The sequence below is a fragment of the Prionailurus bengalensis genome, chromosome E4 (assembly GCF_016509475.1).
Source record: "Prionailurus bengalensis isolate Pbe53 chromosome E4, Fcat_Pben_1.1_paternal_pri, whole genome shotgun sequence".
NCBI lineage: Eukaryota > Metazoa > Chordata > Mammalia > Carnivora > Felidae > Prionailurus > Prionailurus bengalensis.
The window spans coordinates 57,067,166-57,083,440 of NC_057360.1; the positions used below are offsets into that span (position 1 = coordinate 57,067,166).

General features: G+C 42.0%; 1 protein-coding gene across 7 annotated transcripts in view; it reads right to left on the bottom strand.

Annotated features, from left to right (window-relative positions):
• RAB3GAP2 (RAB3 GTPase activating non-catalytic protein subunit 2) overlaps nt 1-16,275 on the bottom strand; it is a 103,143-nt gene that overhangs the window by 13,462 nt on the left and 73,406 nt on the right. For all 7 annotated transcript variants that reach the window (XR_006295371.1, XR_006295370.1, XR_006295372.1 and 4 more), the window contains exons 22-27: nt 13,048-13,153; nt 11,807-11,967; nt 10,503-10,731; nt 5,468-5,641; nt 5,257-5,363; nt 1,991-2,057 (exon numbers count right to left, since the gene is read on the bottom strand). Coding sequence is in view for 4 of the 7 variants with exons in the window: in XM_043568228.1 (XP_043424163.1) it covers nt 1,991-2,057; nt 5,257-5,363; nt 5,468-5,641; nt 10,503-10,731; nt 11,807-11,967; nt 13,048-13,153 (844 nt within the window). In the remaining 3 variants the exon portion in view is untranslated. The remainder of the gene's footprint in view (nt 1-1,990; nt 2,058-5,256; nt 5,364-5,467; nt 5,642-10,502; nt 10,732-11,806; nt 11,968-13,047; nt 13,154-16,275) is intronic.

The window sequence follows — 16,275 nt, forward strand, 5'->3', positions numbered from 1 at the left end:
AGCTGCATAAGAGGATATCCAAAAGGCTAATAATCATAAGAAAAGATCCACATCATTAGTTACCAGAGAAATACAAATTAGAATCCAAGAAAATATCATTACACAAACAACACAAAGGCTAAAATTGTTTTTTTTTTTTTTTTTAATTTTTTAATGTTTAATTTTGAGAGACAGAAAGAGAGAGGGCACGAGCAGGAAAGGGGCAGAGAGAGAGGGACACACAGAATCCAAAGCAGGCCCCAGGCTCCGAGCTGTCAGCACAGAACCCAATGCGGGGCTGAAACTCGTAAACTGTGAGATCATGGCCTGAGCCGAAGTCGGACGCTCAACCGACTGAGCCACCCGGACGCCAACGAAGGCTAAAATTGTTTTTAATGACAGTGCCAAGTGTTGGGGAGCATGTGGAAAAAACTGGAACGCTCATGGATTGCTGGGGGCATCACAAATTGCAAAACTGCTTGGTCATATCTGCTAAGCTAACCGCGTGTCTGCCGTATGGCCCGGGGACTCTACTGCACGGATGAACACGAAGACCCGTACAGGCGTGTTGAGAACAGCTTTGTTCAAAACAGCCAAACAGGAGAAACAGCCCCGTGTCTAAAACTGATTTTTTTCATAAGCAACCACCAAATAAAGTGCCATTAAAAAACAAAAGAGAATACAAAAGACACCAAGCAAGAAATCTGGGCTCTATACTTCCATATACAATAAACCATGGCATCAAACTTTCAGAAACAGTGGTCAATTAGGCAACTTAAACATGACATTTCCCATGCGGTCACCACTACCCCCTTGTCTGCTTCTGGATATAAGGGTGAGAAGCCAGGAAGCTGACAAACGGGTAAGTTCTTACTTAACTACTAGCCGGAAGTTAGCAGTGACTTAATTTTATCAAGAAGGAAAGAATTCTATGGAGACCTTGTTTTCCAAATGAGTCATTTCTCTTTTCTCTTTGGAAGAAGGTCAGATCTAAGAGACGAATAAATAAAATTTTCAAGTTCTCTTCACATAAAACGAGACAATTTAGAATTTCTGCAACTTGACGTCATACCACTGGGAGAAGGCGGCACCATTCTAGAAGAGACAAGGAGCTTCTCTAAAGTTCACCACACAGACATCAAGATGACGCCTCCCTCTTACGTGGCCCAACTTCTAGTTTCCCCACTTACTTATTAGTAAAATAACTAGCCTCGTTCTGAGCTGTTCCATCAATTCTTCCGGGGAAACCCAGCTATCCATTTAATGGAAACAGCAGCCTCTTTGCAATTTGTCTACAACAATGTGTGACATTTTTTCAAGGAGACATCAGCAGTCCCCACGGCGTGGCAGCCACCAGAAGAGTACTCACAGGTGCTGAAAGGAGCACCGGGGGCACCTGGGTGGCTGTCGGTTCAGCACCTCTTGACTTCAGCTCAGGTCGTGATCTCCCCGGTCGTGAGATCGAGCCATGACAGTGCAGGGCCAGCTTGGGATTCTCTCTCTCTCTCTCTTTCCCTCTCTCTGCCCTCCCCTCCCCTCTCTGTCCCTCCCCCCGCCCTCGCTTGCTCTCTCGTGCACTGTCTCTCTCAAAATAAATAAACTTAAAAAAAAAAAAAAGCACAAGCTCTTTTGTAGGGTATATATGATTAGGCTCCTGGCTCCCTAGCTTTGTCATCAGGAACTGCAGTCCTCAGAAGCCCAGCCCTCCTGCCTCATCTACCTGTGAGCTGAAAAGAGCAGTGATTTCCGTCTAACATTCTCCTTACTCACTAGGAACAGCTGGGAAACCGGTGGGCGGGGACAGAGGGGAGAACTGTGGCCACCCCTCCTCCCCTTCTGGAGCGCATTTCTCCCAGCACTTCAAACAGCCAGGACTTGTCACATCACAATACACACTCACAGTTACAGGTGAGATTTGAACTATCAAATGAAAGTTTAACAGAATGCGAACTTAAAAGATTCCTGCTTCTTTTGAATCAACCAGTTATGTTTTTAACACCTATTTACTTACCATTCTGAACATGTGCATTAAGAATGTGCTTCAAGTGTTCTATTGACCTAACGAAAAAACGTGCTTCCTTACATACAGGGAGAAAAAGAGAGAGAGAAAAAAAACAGAAGTATCATTTAACAGATGTTTCAATATAAATGGTAACTTTTTACATAAATTTCTGCATAAAGCTACCCAAGAATGCTGTGATAAGAACATAAAATCATTAGGTAAGAAGTAATTTTTCATAGGATAGTGTCAATGGTATCTTGAAATTCACATGATCTACATAATGATTGATTCCTAGAAACCCCCAGGTCATATATGCTGACATCTGGAATCAAAACTTTCTGTGGTCTGTATATAACAGCAGTATTTTCTCTAATACTTGAATTTCACAAGGATGTGAAAACAGTGGATTTACTTCTTTGCAAATATCATTCATTCATTATTCACCAAATATTTACTGAGCAACTACTATACATCACAGTGTCTGAGGCGCCAGAGATACTGCAACGAACAAACAGACCCGAATCCTCGGGGAACGTAACCACTGAGGCTACGTTCCAGCGAGGGAGCCAAGTAAATATGGTGTGTAAATTATACAGTATGTCGGTGATATGTGCCAAGGAGGAAAACCAGAGCAGTGAAGGGAAACAAGACCTACTGGAGGGGATGTCTGAATTCAACCTTCTAATTGAGGCAGTTGCTTACACAGTAAACACTCAAACATAGCATGCGAAACCGATGAAACCATCCGGACCTTTGCTCAGTAACTGTATGGCCTGTATGAAGATTAAATATATCACCTTTGCCAACATATACCGGTGTTCGAGACTTCCCAAAGGTGGGGCGCCTGGGTGGCTCAGTCGGTTGAGTGTTCAACCTCTTGATTTTGGCTCAGGTCATGATCTCAGGGTCGTGAGACTGAGCCCCTGCATCGGGGTCTGAGCTAAGTGCAGAGACTGCTTAAGATTCTCTCTTTCTCTCTCTCTCTCTCTCTGTCCCTCCCCCTCTCACGCTCTCTCTCAAAAAAAAAATTTCCCCAAAGTAATTTCAGTTGTTTTGATCCTAATATTAAGCTGTGTGCATAAAATGGTGGAAGAAGGGTAGGGGTCAGATGGGGTAAGGAGGGCTATTTGATAAGAAAAAAAAAGAGAAAAGCGGCCACTTATTTGAAATGTAAACAATTTCAATAGACAATGATAACATTAATCAAAGCGTCAGGCGCTGTGTGTGCACCTTCTCTATAAATTGCCACAACCCTCTGAGGTAGCCCTAGTCCTCATGTACTTTTAGGAGAAAAGCGAGAACAAAGGGTTCAGAAATGTTCCCAGAGGTCACACGGCTGTTAATAGTGGCAATGGGCTTGACCTCAATTCTGTGTCTACTCTGCAAGCTGCCTTTGGTTTATAATGAATAATGTATAATGAATGATCTAAAAACAGTTGTTTTTTCTTAATTTTTTTTTTTCAACATTTATTTATTTTTGGGACAGAGAGAGACAGAGCATGAACGGGGGAGGGTCAGAGAGAGAGGGAGACACAGAATCGGAAACAGGCTCCAGGCTCCGAGCCATCAGCCCAGAGCCTGACGCGGGGCTCGAACTCACAGGCCGCGAGATCGTGACCTGGCTGAAGTCGGACGCTTAACCGACTGCGCCACCCAGGCGCCCCTAATTTTTTTTTTGATGTGTATTTACTTTTGAGAGAGAGAGAGAGAGAGAGAGAGAGAGAGAGACAGGGTGAGCTGGGGAGCGGCAGATAGAGAGAGAGACAGAATCCAAAGCAGGCTCCAGGCTCCAAGCTGTCACCACAGAGCCCAACACGGGCTCGAATTCATGAACCATGAGATCATGAGCTGAGCCGAAGTCAGTGCTTAACTGACTAAGCCACCCAGGTGCCCCAAAACAGTTTTCTTAAGTATCACTTTCTTACACCCGAATCTGGAATGAATTTATCCAGATTTTAGAAATTATTATGTCCTTACTATAGCCTTAACATTCTTTTCTCATGTAAGAAAAATATTCCATGTAAGGGGAGAGCCCGAACACAATTATCACTCAGACTGCAGGGGAGTCCACCAGAAAAGGGTGACTCAAGGGTCATCAAGAGGGTCCGCTGTCCTAAAATCACTTTTTGGTCAAGGTTTAGTTGATCAAAGGCCATTCCTTTGCTTAAAGCACTTTCTTTTCTAAAGCTCTTCCTTGAGTATGTATGATTATGTATCAAAGACCATTTTTTTTGGAGGAAGAATATGATTACCATTAAAGTACTGGTGTGAATGAGTTCATCAGTGAGATGTTTCTTCAAAAGTGCAACCTGATCCAAGGGCGATAAGGTGTTACTTTTGCTCTGAGGAGGATCATTTCCCGGAGCGCTGACAAGGGGGACCTACGTGAAGGACTTACTGGTAAAGAGGAATATCCATCCTATGTTTGGACATCTTACTTGATCCTGGCATCAACCCTGAAGGACTGGCACCTTTATTAAAAAAAAAAGGTGAAGGGAGAAAACAACCGGTCCAGAGATTCAGTGACTGGCCCAAACCCAGACACTTGTCACAGCCATTCATCTGGGATCCAAATCCAGGACTCCTGCCCCCAGGACGGGCCCTTCTCCCGTTCTGCTTCTGGACTGTGAATGTGCCAGGAGAGAAGGTGGCTACCACGAGTGGGAGAAAAGAGTGTCAAGCAGAGAGGAGAAAGGGCAGCAAGGCTAACCCTGGACTGAGTCAGCCTTGGACGTGACTTTCTTGATTTTTCTTCTGAGGCAAACGTAAGAGAAGTGACAAACACGGGCTTTCTAAACAAGCAGACGCTAGGTGAACGTCAGGATCTTTACCCTGGCTTTCATCACAAGGACTACAATGTTAAAAAGTTTCCATTAGGTAGGTGCTGTCTCCTGTATGAAATCAAAAGGAAATAACTCTACTCATCACAACCTACCCAGGAGTGGGGCAAAACACACTGGCTTTAAAGACAAAGAAACCCAGGCTTAAATCCGGGCCCAGACCCCAACTTGACAAGGTATGCCGGGGGATGGAACAGAACTTCTCTGAGCTCTCGTTTTCCCTAGAGTGGGGATCGCGACAATGTCCGCACCACACAGGTTTTCTGTGAAGACTGTAAGAGATCATGAAAAAGGCCTAGCACCGCTCCTAGTGTGGAGGCATTCCAAAGGGGAAAGCCCAGTGTTTCCAGTAAGTTACCAAATTACACATTCTCACAGGTGCACAGCATGAGCACGACGACAGAATCAACAGGACAGAAGTAGCAGGAATCTTACCTCTGGGTCTTTATTCCATTGAACAACATACTCCCAACAACAATGCGCGTAGAGCACATCTAGCTCAAGGCTACAGGGAAACTGCCTATAGGCTGAATGCAGCAAGTCTGAAAGCCAGAAGAGAGAGACGTACTTAGTATTCTTTCCCTAACAAAGTCTCAGCCACATCTCCCCCTCTCTGGATTGTGTTTTCTCCCTGTTTCTGTGTTACCTGGTATAGTTCCGAGGTTCGTCTCCACCTCTGGCACCTCATATAAACCTCTGTTAATACCTTCTTTGGGTTCATCTGGGTTTTCTGCATCTCTGTCCTTATTAGCCAGTTTTAACACTTCAGGGCTGAAGTCCTGTTTAAATATCCACTTGGCTACACTGTCTGCAATGCCACCTACAGTTTGGAGACAAGAAACAAAATGAAAACTTACCGTGTTCGCCAAAGAGAGCCAACACAGTGCACGATCTGGTCTTCCTTATAAAGAGATCTAAGTGCCACATTCAGTTCTGCACCTGAGAGTGACCCCCAAAAGCCATGAGATTCACCAGTGTAATACCTACCATTCATCTTGTGAGGGCAGGTGGGATATCTGATATCTAAGGGCATCTCTATACTCTCATAAAATATTAGAGAAAGGTAAATGCATTCACATATACATGGCTATATACCACGTGGTTTCTATGTCCACAAATTCAAAGTATACTTTAACAGACACAGATGAAGGGATGAATATATCTTTAAAACACTTTCACTTAATTGTAAGTGAAACTGATCAGCATAATACTTGCCTAGGTTCCTTAGCATATTACTTTTAATAGTCAACTAACTTGCCTATATGGAATATTTATGGGCAAAACTTAGCCATGTATAAGAAACATGATGCTATCCCAAGTTTCGGTCATCAATATAGTTCAAAAAAATTATAAATGTAATCTGAAAAACACTCAAGGCAAAAAGTCCTGTTTATTAGTTAAAACAAATTATACACTCTTCTATAATTCACCAAAACCTTTCTTTCTTCCTACTTGGATTCAAATACAACCTTTCCAAAAAAACAAAACAAAAGCTTCACAGTAAAATCACAATTATCAGTGAAAATAAATGACAGCAGTAGGCTGAGTGATCTAATTTCTTATGTCTGATTTCCAAATCAACTGGTAATTTTCATTCTAGAATCAAGCCCTTGATTATATTGCTTAGGTTAATATCACAGTGATGGTCCTACACTAGCAGCAGGTGACAGCATAGGGTATAATGAGTTACAGTTAAAAATTTTTTAATTTATTTAAACTTAAAAAAATAAGTAAGAAAGGTTTCTATCTGCACAGAGTATTTTTTTCCCATCCCTTCACTTGCAGTCTCTGTGTCCTTTCATCTAAAGTCAGTCTCTAGGCAGCATATATAGGTCTTTTTTTTTTGTTTTCTCATCCATTCAGGCACCTGATGCCTTTTGATTAGAGAATTTAGTACATTTATAATTAAAGTAATTACTGATAGGTATACGCCTATGGCATTTAATTGCTTTCTGGCTGTTTCATGGTTCCTCTCTTCTTTTCGTGCTTTCTTCCTCTGTGGCTTGATAACTTTCTTTGGTGATATGTTTATACCCCTTTCTCTTTCTCTTTTGTGTATTTACTATAGGTTTTTGCTCTGTAGTTACCATGAGCTTAGATATAACAACTTGTGTCTGTCGTGGGCTATTTTAAGTTGATAACAAGTTTGATCCTGTTGGAAAGTTCAACATAATGACTCTCTGGTACCACACTTTATATTTTTGATGTCACATTTCACATCTTTTTATCTTGCATATCCCTTAACTATTTTAATCATAGTTGTCTTTTTTTTTATGTTTTTATTTTTTGAGAGACAGAGCATGAGGGGAGGGGTTGAGAGAGAAGGAGACACAGAATCCAAAGCAGGCTCCAGCCTCTAAGCTGTCAGCACAGAGCCCAATGTAGGGCTCGAACCCACAGATGCAAGAGCATGACCTGAACCGAAGTCAGATGCTCAACTGAATGAGCCACCCAGGTGCCCCTTGTATTTACTTATTTTTTTTTTAATGTTTATTTATTTTGAGAGAGAGAGCATGTGTGTGAACGGGAGAGGGGTGGGGGGAGGGTGGTGGAGAGAGAGAGAATCCCAAGCAGGCTCTGCAATGTCACTGCAGAGTCTGACATGGGGCTCGAACTCACAAATGGTGAGATCATGACCTAAGCCAAAATCGAGAGCTGGATGCTTAACTGACTGAGCCACCCAGGTGCCCCTCATAGGGGTCTTTTAACCTTCATGCTAGCTTTATAAGTGATTAATTTGCTACCTTTTATATATATATATATATATATATATATATATATATATATATATATATATATATATACACATATATGTATATACACCTTTCCAGTGAGATTTATTTTTTCACATGTGTTCTCGTTAAGAATTAGTGCCCTTTCTTTTCATCTTATGGAAGTCCCTTTAGTGTTTCTTATAAGGTCTGTTTAGGGTTGAAGAATTTCTTTAGCTTCTGCTTATCTGCAAAACTCTGTCCCTCACTCCTGAATGATAACTTACTTACCAGACAGAGTATTCTTGGTTGAAAATTTTTTTTCTTTCAGCACTTTGAATATATCATGCAACTCCCTTCTGGCCTGAAAAATTTCTGCTGAAAAATCTGCTGACAGTCGTATGGGTGTTCCCTTGTACATAACAAGTTGTTTTTCTCTTGCTGCTTTTAATATTCTCTCCTTGACTTTAATTTTTCACATTTTTAATAATAATGTGTCTTAATATGGGTCCTTGGATTCCTCTTACTTGGAATTTTGTCAAATTCCTGGACCTGGATGTTCCCCAGATTAGAGAAGTTTTTAGCCATTTTTTCTTCAGGTAAGATCCCTGCCCCTTTCTCTCTTTTCTCCTTCTGGGAGCCCTACAGTATGAATGTTAGCCCCTTTGATATTGTCCCCTAAGTCCCTGAAGCTATCTTTACCTTTTTTTTTTTCTTCATGTTTTCTTTTTGCTCTGATTGAGTTCCACTGCCCTGTCTTTGAGTTCACTGGTCCTTTCTTCTGCTTCATCTAGTCTGCTGCTGAAACCTTGTAGTGGATATGGAGTTCAGTTACCATGTTATTCAGCCTCGTGACTTCTACTTGCTACTTTATTTTCCATTTCCTTGAAGTTATTCCCGTATTCATCCATTCTTCTCCCCAGTTTGGTGAGCATTTTTATGATCATAACTTTGAACCTTTTATCAGGTCAATTACTTATCTCCATTTGATTAAAGCTTTTTTTCCCTGAAGTTTTATCTTTTTCTTTCTTTTGGAATATCTCTATTTCTTCATTTTGCTGGACTCCCTGTGGTTTCTATACAGTAGATGGAACCACCTCTCCTAGTCTTAAAGGAGTGGATTTGTGTAGGAGATGAAACTTGTTGTTCAATCCTGCCTTGGCTCCTGGCTGGCTCTCAAGCCTCTGTGCTTATCCAAGCAGCCTATTATATTTATAACAGCTTCTAGTAGTGGAGGACATACTGAGACATGCCAGTGTCCCAAAAGGGAGAATCTTAACACCTCGATCCAGGCTGACTGAAGCCAGAACCTCAGGTATCAGCTTTTGAAAGTACGCAAATATATATAGTCTTGTAGGCCCACAAGCGTAAACCCCACCGGCCACCAGAGTTAGGAGACCTGAGATGTCCCCCGGGTGACAGTTGCAAAACTTAGGGCTCATGAGTGTATAAGCTCTTTCTGGGTTATAATGACAAACTGGGACAAGGCAGAAGGCGAGTGCCAAGATGGCATCCACAGCCTATGTTCCTTCAGAGCAGCTCCATAGGCCACTTAATATGTGCCAAACCAAAAGCCTGCCTCTCAGGTCAAAGCTTACAAGTCTTACAAAGCCCGAGAAAACAAGTTAACTAAATAAAAAATCTATAAATACACAGGTATTTATAAATCCAGAAATATATTCATTCCAGTATCAAATGCCTGAAAGAGCTGCTGGTAAAAAGAAACTACACCATGACGGTTAAAAATTCAAGAGGTTTATGGTCAAAGGAACCCAATGTCTCTAGGACAGTAGAACGTAATAAATCACAGAAGAGGGTGTAAAGTTCTGTGGAAATTAGGAGGAAGAAGAGAAAATTTGCAGCTAGTGGATCATGAGCAGTTTCTTAGAGGAGGTAGCATTTGAGCTGGGCCTTGAGAAAGGCATGTAATTTAGAATCTGGAATGGGACAGGTGGGGAGCAGGAAGGGGGCAGGCTCAGACCCATGGGGAATCACAGGTCCTTCATTAGAACCACAATCAAGCAGCAAGAAATGGAAAAATGGGTTGGATTCAAAGCCCCAAATTCTTAGAGAAAAGACTTAAGAGTTTATATTTGTTCCAGAAGTTCTTGACTCTCTTGTCTCAGAATCTCCTTAAATGCTTAAAAAATACTGACAATCCCAGGGGTACCTGGGAGGCTCAGTCGGTTGAGCGTCTGACTTCAGCTCAGATCATGATCTCACAGTTTGTGAGTTCGAGCCCCATGTCAGGCTCTGTGCTGTCAGCTCAGAACCTGCTTCAGATCCTCTGTGTCCCCCCTACTCTCTCTGCCCCCTCCTTGCTCATGCTCTCTCTCTCAAAAATGAACATTAAAAAAAAATTACTGACAATTCCAAAGAATTTGAGTTTATGGGTTATATTTACTGATATTTATGGTATTAAAAGTTAAAACAAAATTTTAAAATATTGTTATTAATTCATTTTTAAATACAAATAATAAGCCTATTATGTGTTAATAACATTTTATGAAAATAGCTGTATTCCCCAAAGCAACAAAAGACGTTTAGCAAGAGGAGCAACACTACGTCTTTGCCAATCTCTTCAACTGTGCAGCTCGTATCTGGAGTCTCCCATCAGTTTCTGCTCTCCATCCACTGTGATCTGTTGTTTTGGCTGAAGTACAGGAGGAAAATCCAGCCTCCCACAGACACGAAGTCAGAAAAGGGAGGGTTTTCTGACTCTTTCTTTGCACTCTTTGAGAACCACAGCTGATTTTCTAGGTGGGGGAAGCAGGAGGAGGGTTCCTGAGCAGGGAACTGACAGGGTCAGACTTTGAGAAGAAGTACGTGGTGGGTTAGTTAGAATTCTTTTAATCTGAGTGTATTTCTCTTTCCCTATTCTTTCAGTCATTTCTATAAAAACCACCAGAAACGCCCACGACATAAACATGCAGATATACAGGTGCAACGCTCAAATACACTCCAGCTCACCTTTTCCTCCTTCCAATAACTTTTTGACAGAAAGCCTCGGGAGGGGCTCAGCCTGCAGCGATGACACTTTGGAGGTTGGCGTGTTTGCCCTGCTGTGAAGTAGTGTCTGAAGTATGAGACAGTCCTCCAGCTGTTTCAGCAGGAGCTTCCAGTACTCGGTGTCAAGAGAGAGGGCCTCCCAGGAGTCGGTGAGGGCCTCAGAATCAGCACCCAAGACTGTTTGGGAAAACTAACAGAAAACGCACTGGTGATACTCTGGCAAAGAATCTGGATCGACATTAACTTGAATGAGCTTTTAACTTGAAAGCTGATGACAGACCGTCAGGATACATCACAAAGCAGCACACAGATGCTGGTTCACAAATGTTACTACTTGACTGGGATGGAACAGGAGGGACAGGAGGAGACGGCAGACTCTGGGGCAACAGTGAGTTGGACTCACTGCTTCGACATTTGCAAGAAGATCTGCCGTAACGCCCGATTCATCCAGTGTGTACTTCAACACGTTTGCAGGGCCATCCTTGACAAGGGCCCCGGTCTCTTCGGTCAGTACCGGGTACTGGTATCTCTTCAAAATGCACTCACCAACATACAAAACGTATCTCAAACTTCTTCTCTTTCCATTATTATAAACATCTTAAGCCAGTACTCTTAAATTTAGCATAGAAACTATACTCAGACCGACAGTGTTAAGTGAATGTCTACAGGCCCATTTAAGTGACTCATCCAATTAAACGCAATGTCCCCTAGAAAGAAATTATTTGATCTACCATGAGATATGAGATTTTTAAAATAAATTTGAGTGTTCAAGAGATGAGGAGAAACCACAAAGCAAAACGGACGGTCAATAGGAAACTTTTATGTGTCATTCAACACTACATCCCCTAAAACAACTTCTGTTTATAAAAGAGGGGGCAGAGGTTATCAATGCAACCGTAGAACTTGAGAGCTACAACAAAGCTCAGAAATAATGCAGTCTAACCCTGACCTCCTGCAGACGGAACCGAAGCAGGAGATACATGTTTAAGGGACTTACCACACACGGGGGGGAAGACCTCTGCCCTCCACCTGCAGGACTTTACCCCTCATGCCATGAGGTGGCGGCTCAGCTCAAATACGCATGTCATCTGAATAAACAAGTTAAGGGCAGCACCCCTCACTCCCAGTAAGACAAATAAGAACCTGCTAAGCACACATTTCAAACTCCAGATGTTCCGTAACACTGAAGACACCGCAGCCCCGACGCAGGCTGGACAGGGACAGACCCAGCCCATCCAAACATGGGCGCGCCCCTGCCCACTTACTTTCTTCTCAGTCAGACTGTTCGAGATCTGTGCGGCAACGGAATGGCCGACATGTGCAGACAGCAGGGCGGCCCCGTTGTTCTCAGACTGAACACAAGCCGTCCGCATCTGCTGCCACCACGGGGACACAGACTGGGAGTCCCAGGTCTCGTCGATGGCCACTGCAGGCAAAAAGAGAAAGTTAAACAAGAGACTCGGAGCTTGTCGATTTTTTCTGGTCCAATCTTTACATCAAATGTAATGCAGAAGCTAAATTCCCTAGTTATGCACTGGTAGATTTCTGAATGACTCAGAAAACAAATCCGTAACTTCTCTTATCAGAATACTTATATCCCATTTATTTAGGCTGCCTTTAGTGGTCTTGCTTCTGAATCAACTGTAAATCTGTGGAATATTTTCATCATTGCTGAAAACTACTATTGAATTTTTTTTTAAGTTTTATTTTACTTATTTTGAGAGAAAGCAAGAGTACAAGCAGGGGAGGGGCAGAGAGAGAGGGAGAGAAAGAAGCCCAAGCAGGTTCTGCACCGTCAGCGCAGAGCCTGATGCGAAGCTCGAACTCACGAACCCTGAGATCCTGACCTGAGCTGAAACCAAGAGTCGGATACTTAACTGGCTGAGCCACCCAGGTGCCCCACTACTACTGAATGTTTTTTTTTTTTTTTTTTCAACGTTTATTTATTTTTGGGACAGAGAGAGACAGAGCATGAATGGGGGAGGGGCAGAGAGAGAGGGAGACACAGAATCGGAAACAGGCTCCAGGCTCTGAGCCATCAGCCCAGAGCCCGACGCGGGGCTCAAACTCACGGACCGCGAGATCGTGACCTGGCTGAAGTCGGACGCTTAACCGACTGCGCCACCCAGGCGCCCCCTGAATGTTTTGATGTAACGGATTATTATTCTAATGAGGCCAAAAATAATTTAAAAAATGACCTCCACCAAAGACCATATGACTTACCTCAATGAATTAAGAAAACACATTGTTCATATCACATTACTTTTATGACACAAAATATAAATTTAATTTCCATAAAGCATGCTTTGAACTCACTGAGAGCCATTCATACATAAAAGAATCTGTAGAGAAACGTTTTGTACACTGTAGTGTCCTTTTATTTCGAGAAAGCATCCTCCTTTCCCAGTTTTGTGGTTTTCAAATGGTAATTAATCTTCATTTGCAAAAGCAGCAGCCTGCATCTCAGGGCCTGGGGAACCACGGTTTCCACCGGCATCTATCTTACCTCTCATCTTGCTCAGGAGGGACAGCATCGTGTGAAGACAGCACACAGACTGCGGTTTATCCAAAATATCTTTTTCCTTGGAAAGCCAAACACTTAGCAGCAGAGCCTGAAATCAAATTTAAATAATTTTCAGTAAAATAAATAAACAAAAGGTTGCAGTTTTCAAGAGAGCACATGTGCGTATATGATTCAGTCCTTCCGAGGGAGAAAGAAGTGGTTGCTTATTGTATCACATAACACGAGGGACAGAAAAGGCACCTTGTCTACTTAAGAGATTCTCTATCATCTGTCAGATAACTAAATTCCACCAATTCCATCTCTTCTTTGGGTTAAGCATTGCCTTCCAGGTTGAGCCTTGATTACGAAGGATATTACCAGAAAGGTCACTACCAAGTTAGCATAGATCGCTGTGGATTGGTGAGAAGCCACTCAGCCGACTGGAGGAAAGGAAGGATCTGGAGCTGTGGACCGTACCCCGCATTGGCCACGAGGCACTGTGGACTTGGCAATGGTGAACAGACATGTACAACTATCAGATTCTAGTCTTTAAATAAGGCATGAGAAACAGACTTTAAGCAAAAACACCTAAATCAACATAAGTGACTTTTAAGATGCCTATGAACCAGCATACCTACTGAAAACTCAAGTATTTGAAGATGTATAAAATTTGTACACAGATAATTCTGAGATAATGAGAAGTTCAAAGGCACAGCACCACACCTCTCGGTACTGGTGTTTGTGAAAAGCCTGGACCTTCATGTAAAAAAAAAAAAAAAAAAAAGCCTTGAAAATAAAAGGTTGATTATCACTTTAAATATATTAGTACAAGTAATTCTCAGAAGAGTAGGAAGTTGAAGAAGTGTGTGAAGGAAATTAACCTATGAGAATGACCTATGGGCCAGGAGAGGGAAGTACCTGCCAGGCATCACCCCGTTCAATTCCAACAACCTTGTGGCAGGGATAGTCTCCCACATTGTACATATGACGAAAAGTAACTTACCCGGTACCATATAGCTAATGAGTTAGGCTTAAAGTGTGAACCTAGATCTGCTGGATTCTAACACGCATGTTTTCTTTTCTCTTTAAAAAATTATACATGTGCACAGGCATGTACATGTACAAATAAACTTACACGTTACATAATTTTTACAAATAAAAAATACACACTTTTAAAAGTACTGTTGTTTTCTTTTGTTTTTACTTGTCTCCCTTTTTTAACTCTTATGTCTCTCCCTATGTCAGCCTTTCTACCTCATCCTATCCAGGCTCTGGGCCGTCAGCACCGAGCCCGATGTGGGGCTCGAACTCACAGACTGTGAGATCATGACCTGAGCCAAAGTCGGACGCTCAACCAACTGAGCCACCCAGGCGCCTCCAAAACTTTTTTTTTTACAACCAAATATGTGCTTTCATATTTGCCTGCGTATTCATAAGACAATGTGAACAATAAGTGCTAGTGGTTATACAGAGCTTACCATGTGCCAAGCCACTAGTAGTGTTTTAAGTATAGCTACCCAGAGAGCATTAGGCAGGGGCATAACAGAGAGGTGGTCACTGCTTTATAAAAACACGGTCATATTATGCCACGTTCACTCCACTTGCCACACAACATCCTATGTAGTCCACGAAGTTTTGACTGACTTTATCCACTTATCAAGGTTATTCCCTCTCTTCCAGATCTTCTCGTAACCTCATACAACAGTGCTACTTATAACCACTAGGCAGGCTAAAAAAAAAAAAAAAAAAAAAAAAAAAAAAGTTGCCTGTAAAGGCAACAAAGACACTCCAAAATCCAGAACTTAACCGTGTCAGTGTTCGATGAACACACATGCTATGAAGCAAATCAAAAGGAAATGGGGGAATTGGCACAATTTATCTTTTAGCTTCACTGTTAAGTTGCCATTAGATTCACTCTGAATAATTTCAGGCACAAAATATAGGCCCCAGGGGTATTTTAAGAGCACATCACGTTTCTTTTTTTAATGTTTATTTTGGGGAGGGAGAGAGAGAGAGAGCGAGCGAGCGAGCATGAGCAGGGGACGGTGAGAGAGGGGGGAGACACAGACACTGAAGCTCCAAGATGTCAGCACAGAACCTGACTTCATGAAAGCAGAGATTATGACCCGAGCCAAAGTAAGAAGCTTAACCAACTGCACCACCCAGGCACCGTGCAGGTTTCTAAACACACTTACAGATTTACAGTCTGTCTTTTCAAGCTTGATTCGTCTCCTCATCAGCAACAAAGTTTCAAAGTGCTCAAAAAGGTACACAACCCAAGGGGTTACTGCAGACTAAATCATACCTAGACAAAGTATATGCCATACCCTGAATCTTTCTTCATACTATAAACCCTTCTAGTTTTCTCTCCAACTAACCATTCCCCCTTACCCACCACCACCTTTATTTAGCAAATTCCAAAACAAAACAAAACAAAAAACTATTCTACTGAACCCTCTTTCTTTGTCTCTCTCTGGGTCAGCCCTGTTTTTCTAACTTTCTTCCACCAAGGTAATCTTTGCTTATGACACAGTGGGTGTTCCCCCTTTTCAATAAACTTTAAAAATTCCAATCAGCTTTGCTTTAGTTTGCATGTAAAAAGTCAGTATGAAAGAGAGGATGCCATGGGAGTCATCAGAACACAATGACACAATTTTAGGATCACTTACAAGCAATAGGAAGATTTTTTAAGCATCAGAAAAAAGGTAAAAGGAGAAAAATAATCAAAGAAGAGAATACAGAGATAAGATACCACATAAAAACATACACATGAACATACATAACAGAGTAAGCATACAGAAGGTAGCTGTAACTAGTAAATACAAAATATTCTTTCAATACATCACAGTAAAAAATGTCAGCTTATTTACAACGTGGATATTCATACTATAAATGTATACTGTTGTTTCACACACAAATGTCACGTCTTGACACACTACCAGATGATATGTGAGTATGAGATTTTTATTAAGAGAAACTTTGAGAGGAAATTCAGTTAATTCCTCTTTTCTAAGTCAAGCAAGATCTAAGACCTGGTAAAACCTGTACCTAAGAATGAAACAGAAAATCCCAGGAGTCCTTGGTAGCTGCTTCTAATGCTTAATGAATTAATTGTACCTCTTGCTAAGTATCCTCCTGTAATAGTAATAACCCAGATGTTTTAAACCCTTCCCTCAGCAGAAATGCCAGCAGACAGAATGTGAGGAAGCCATCTGTTAAGTCCAGTCTCTA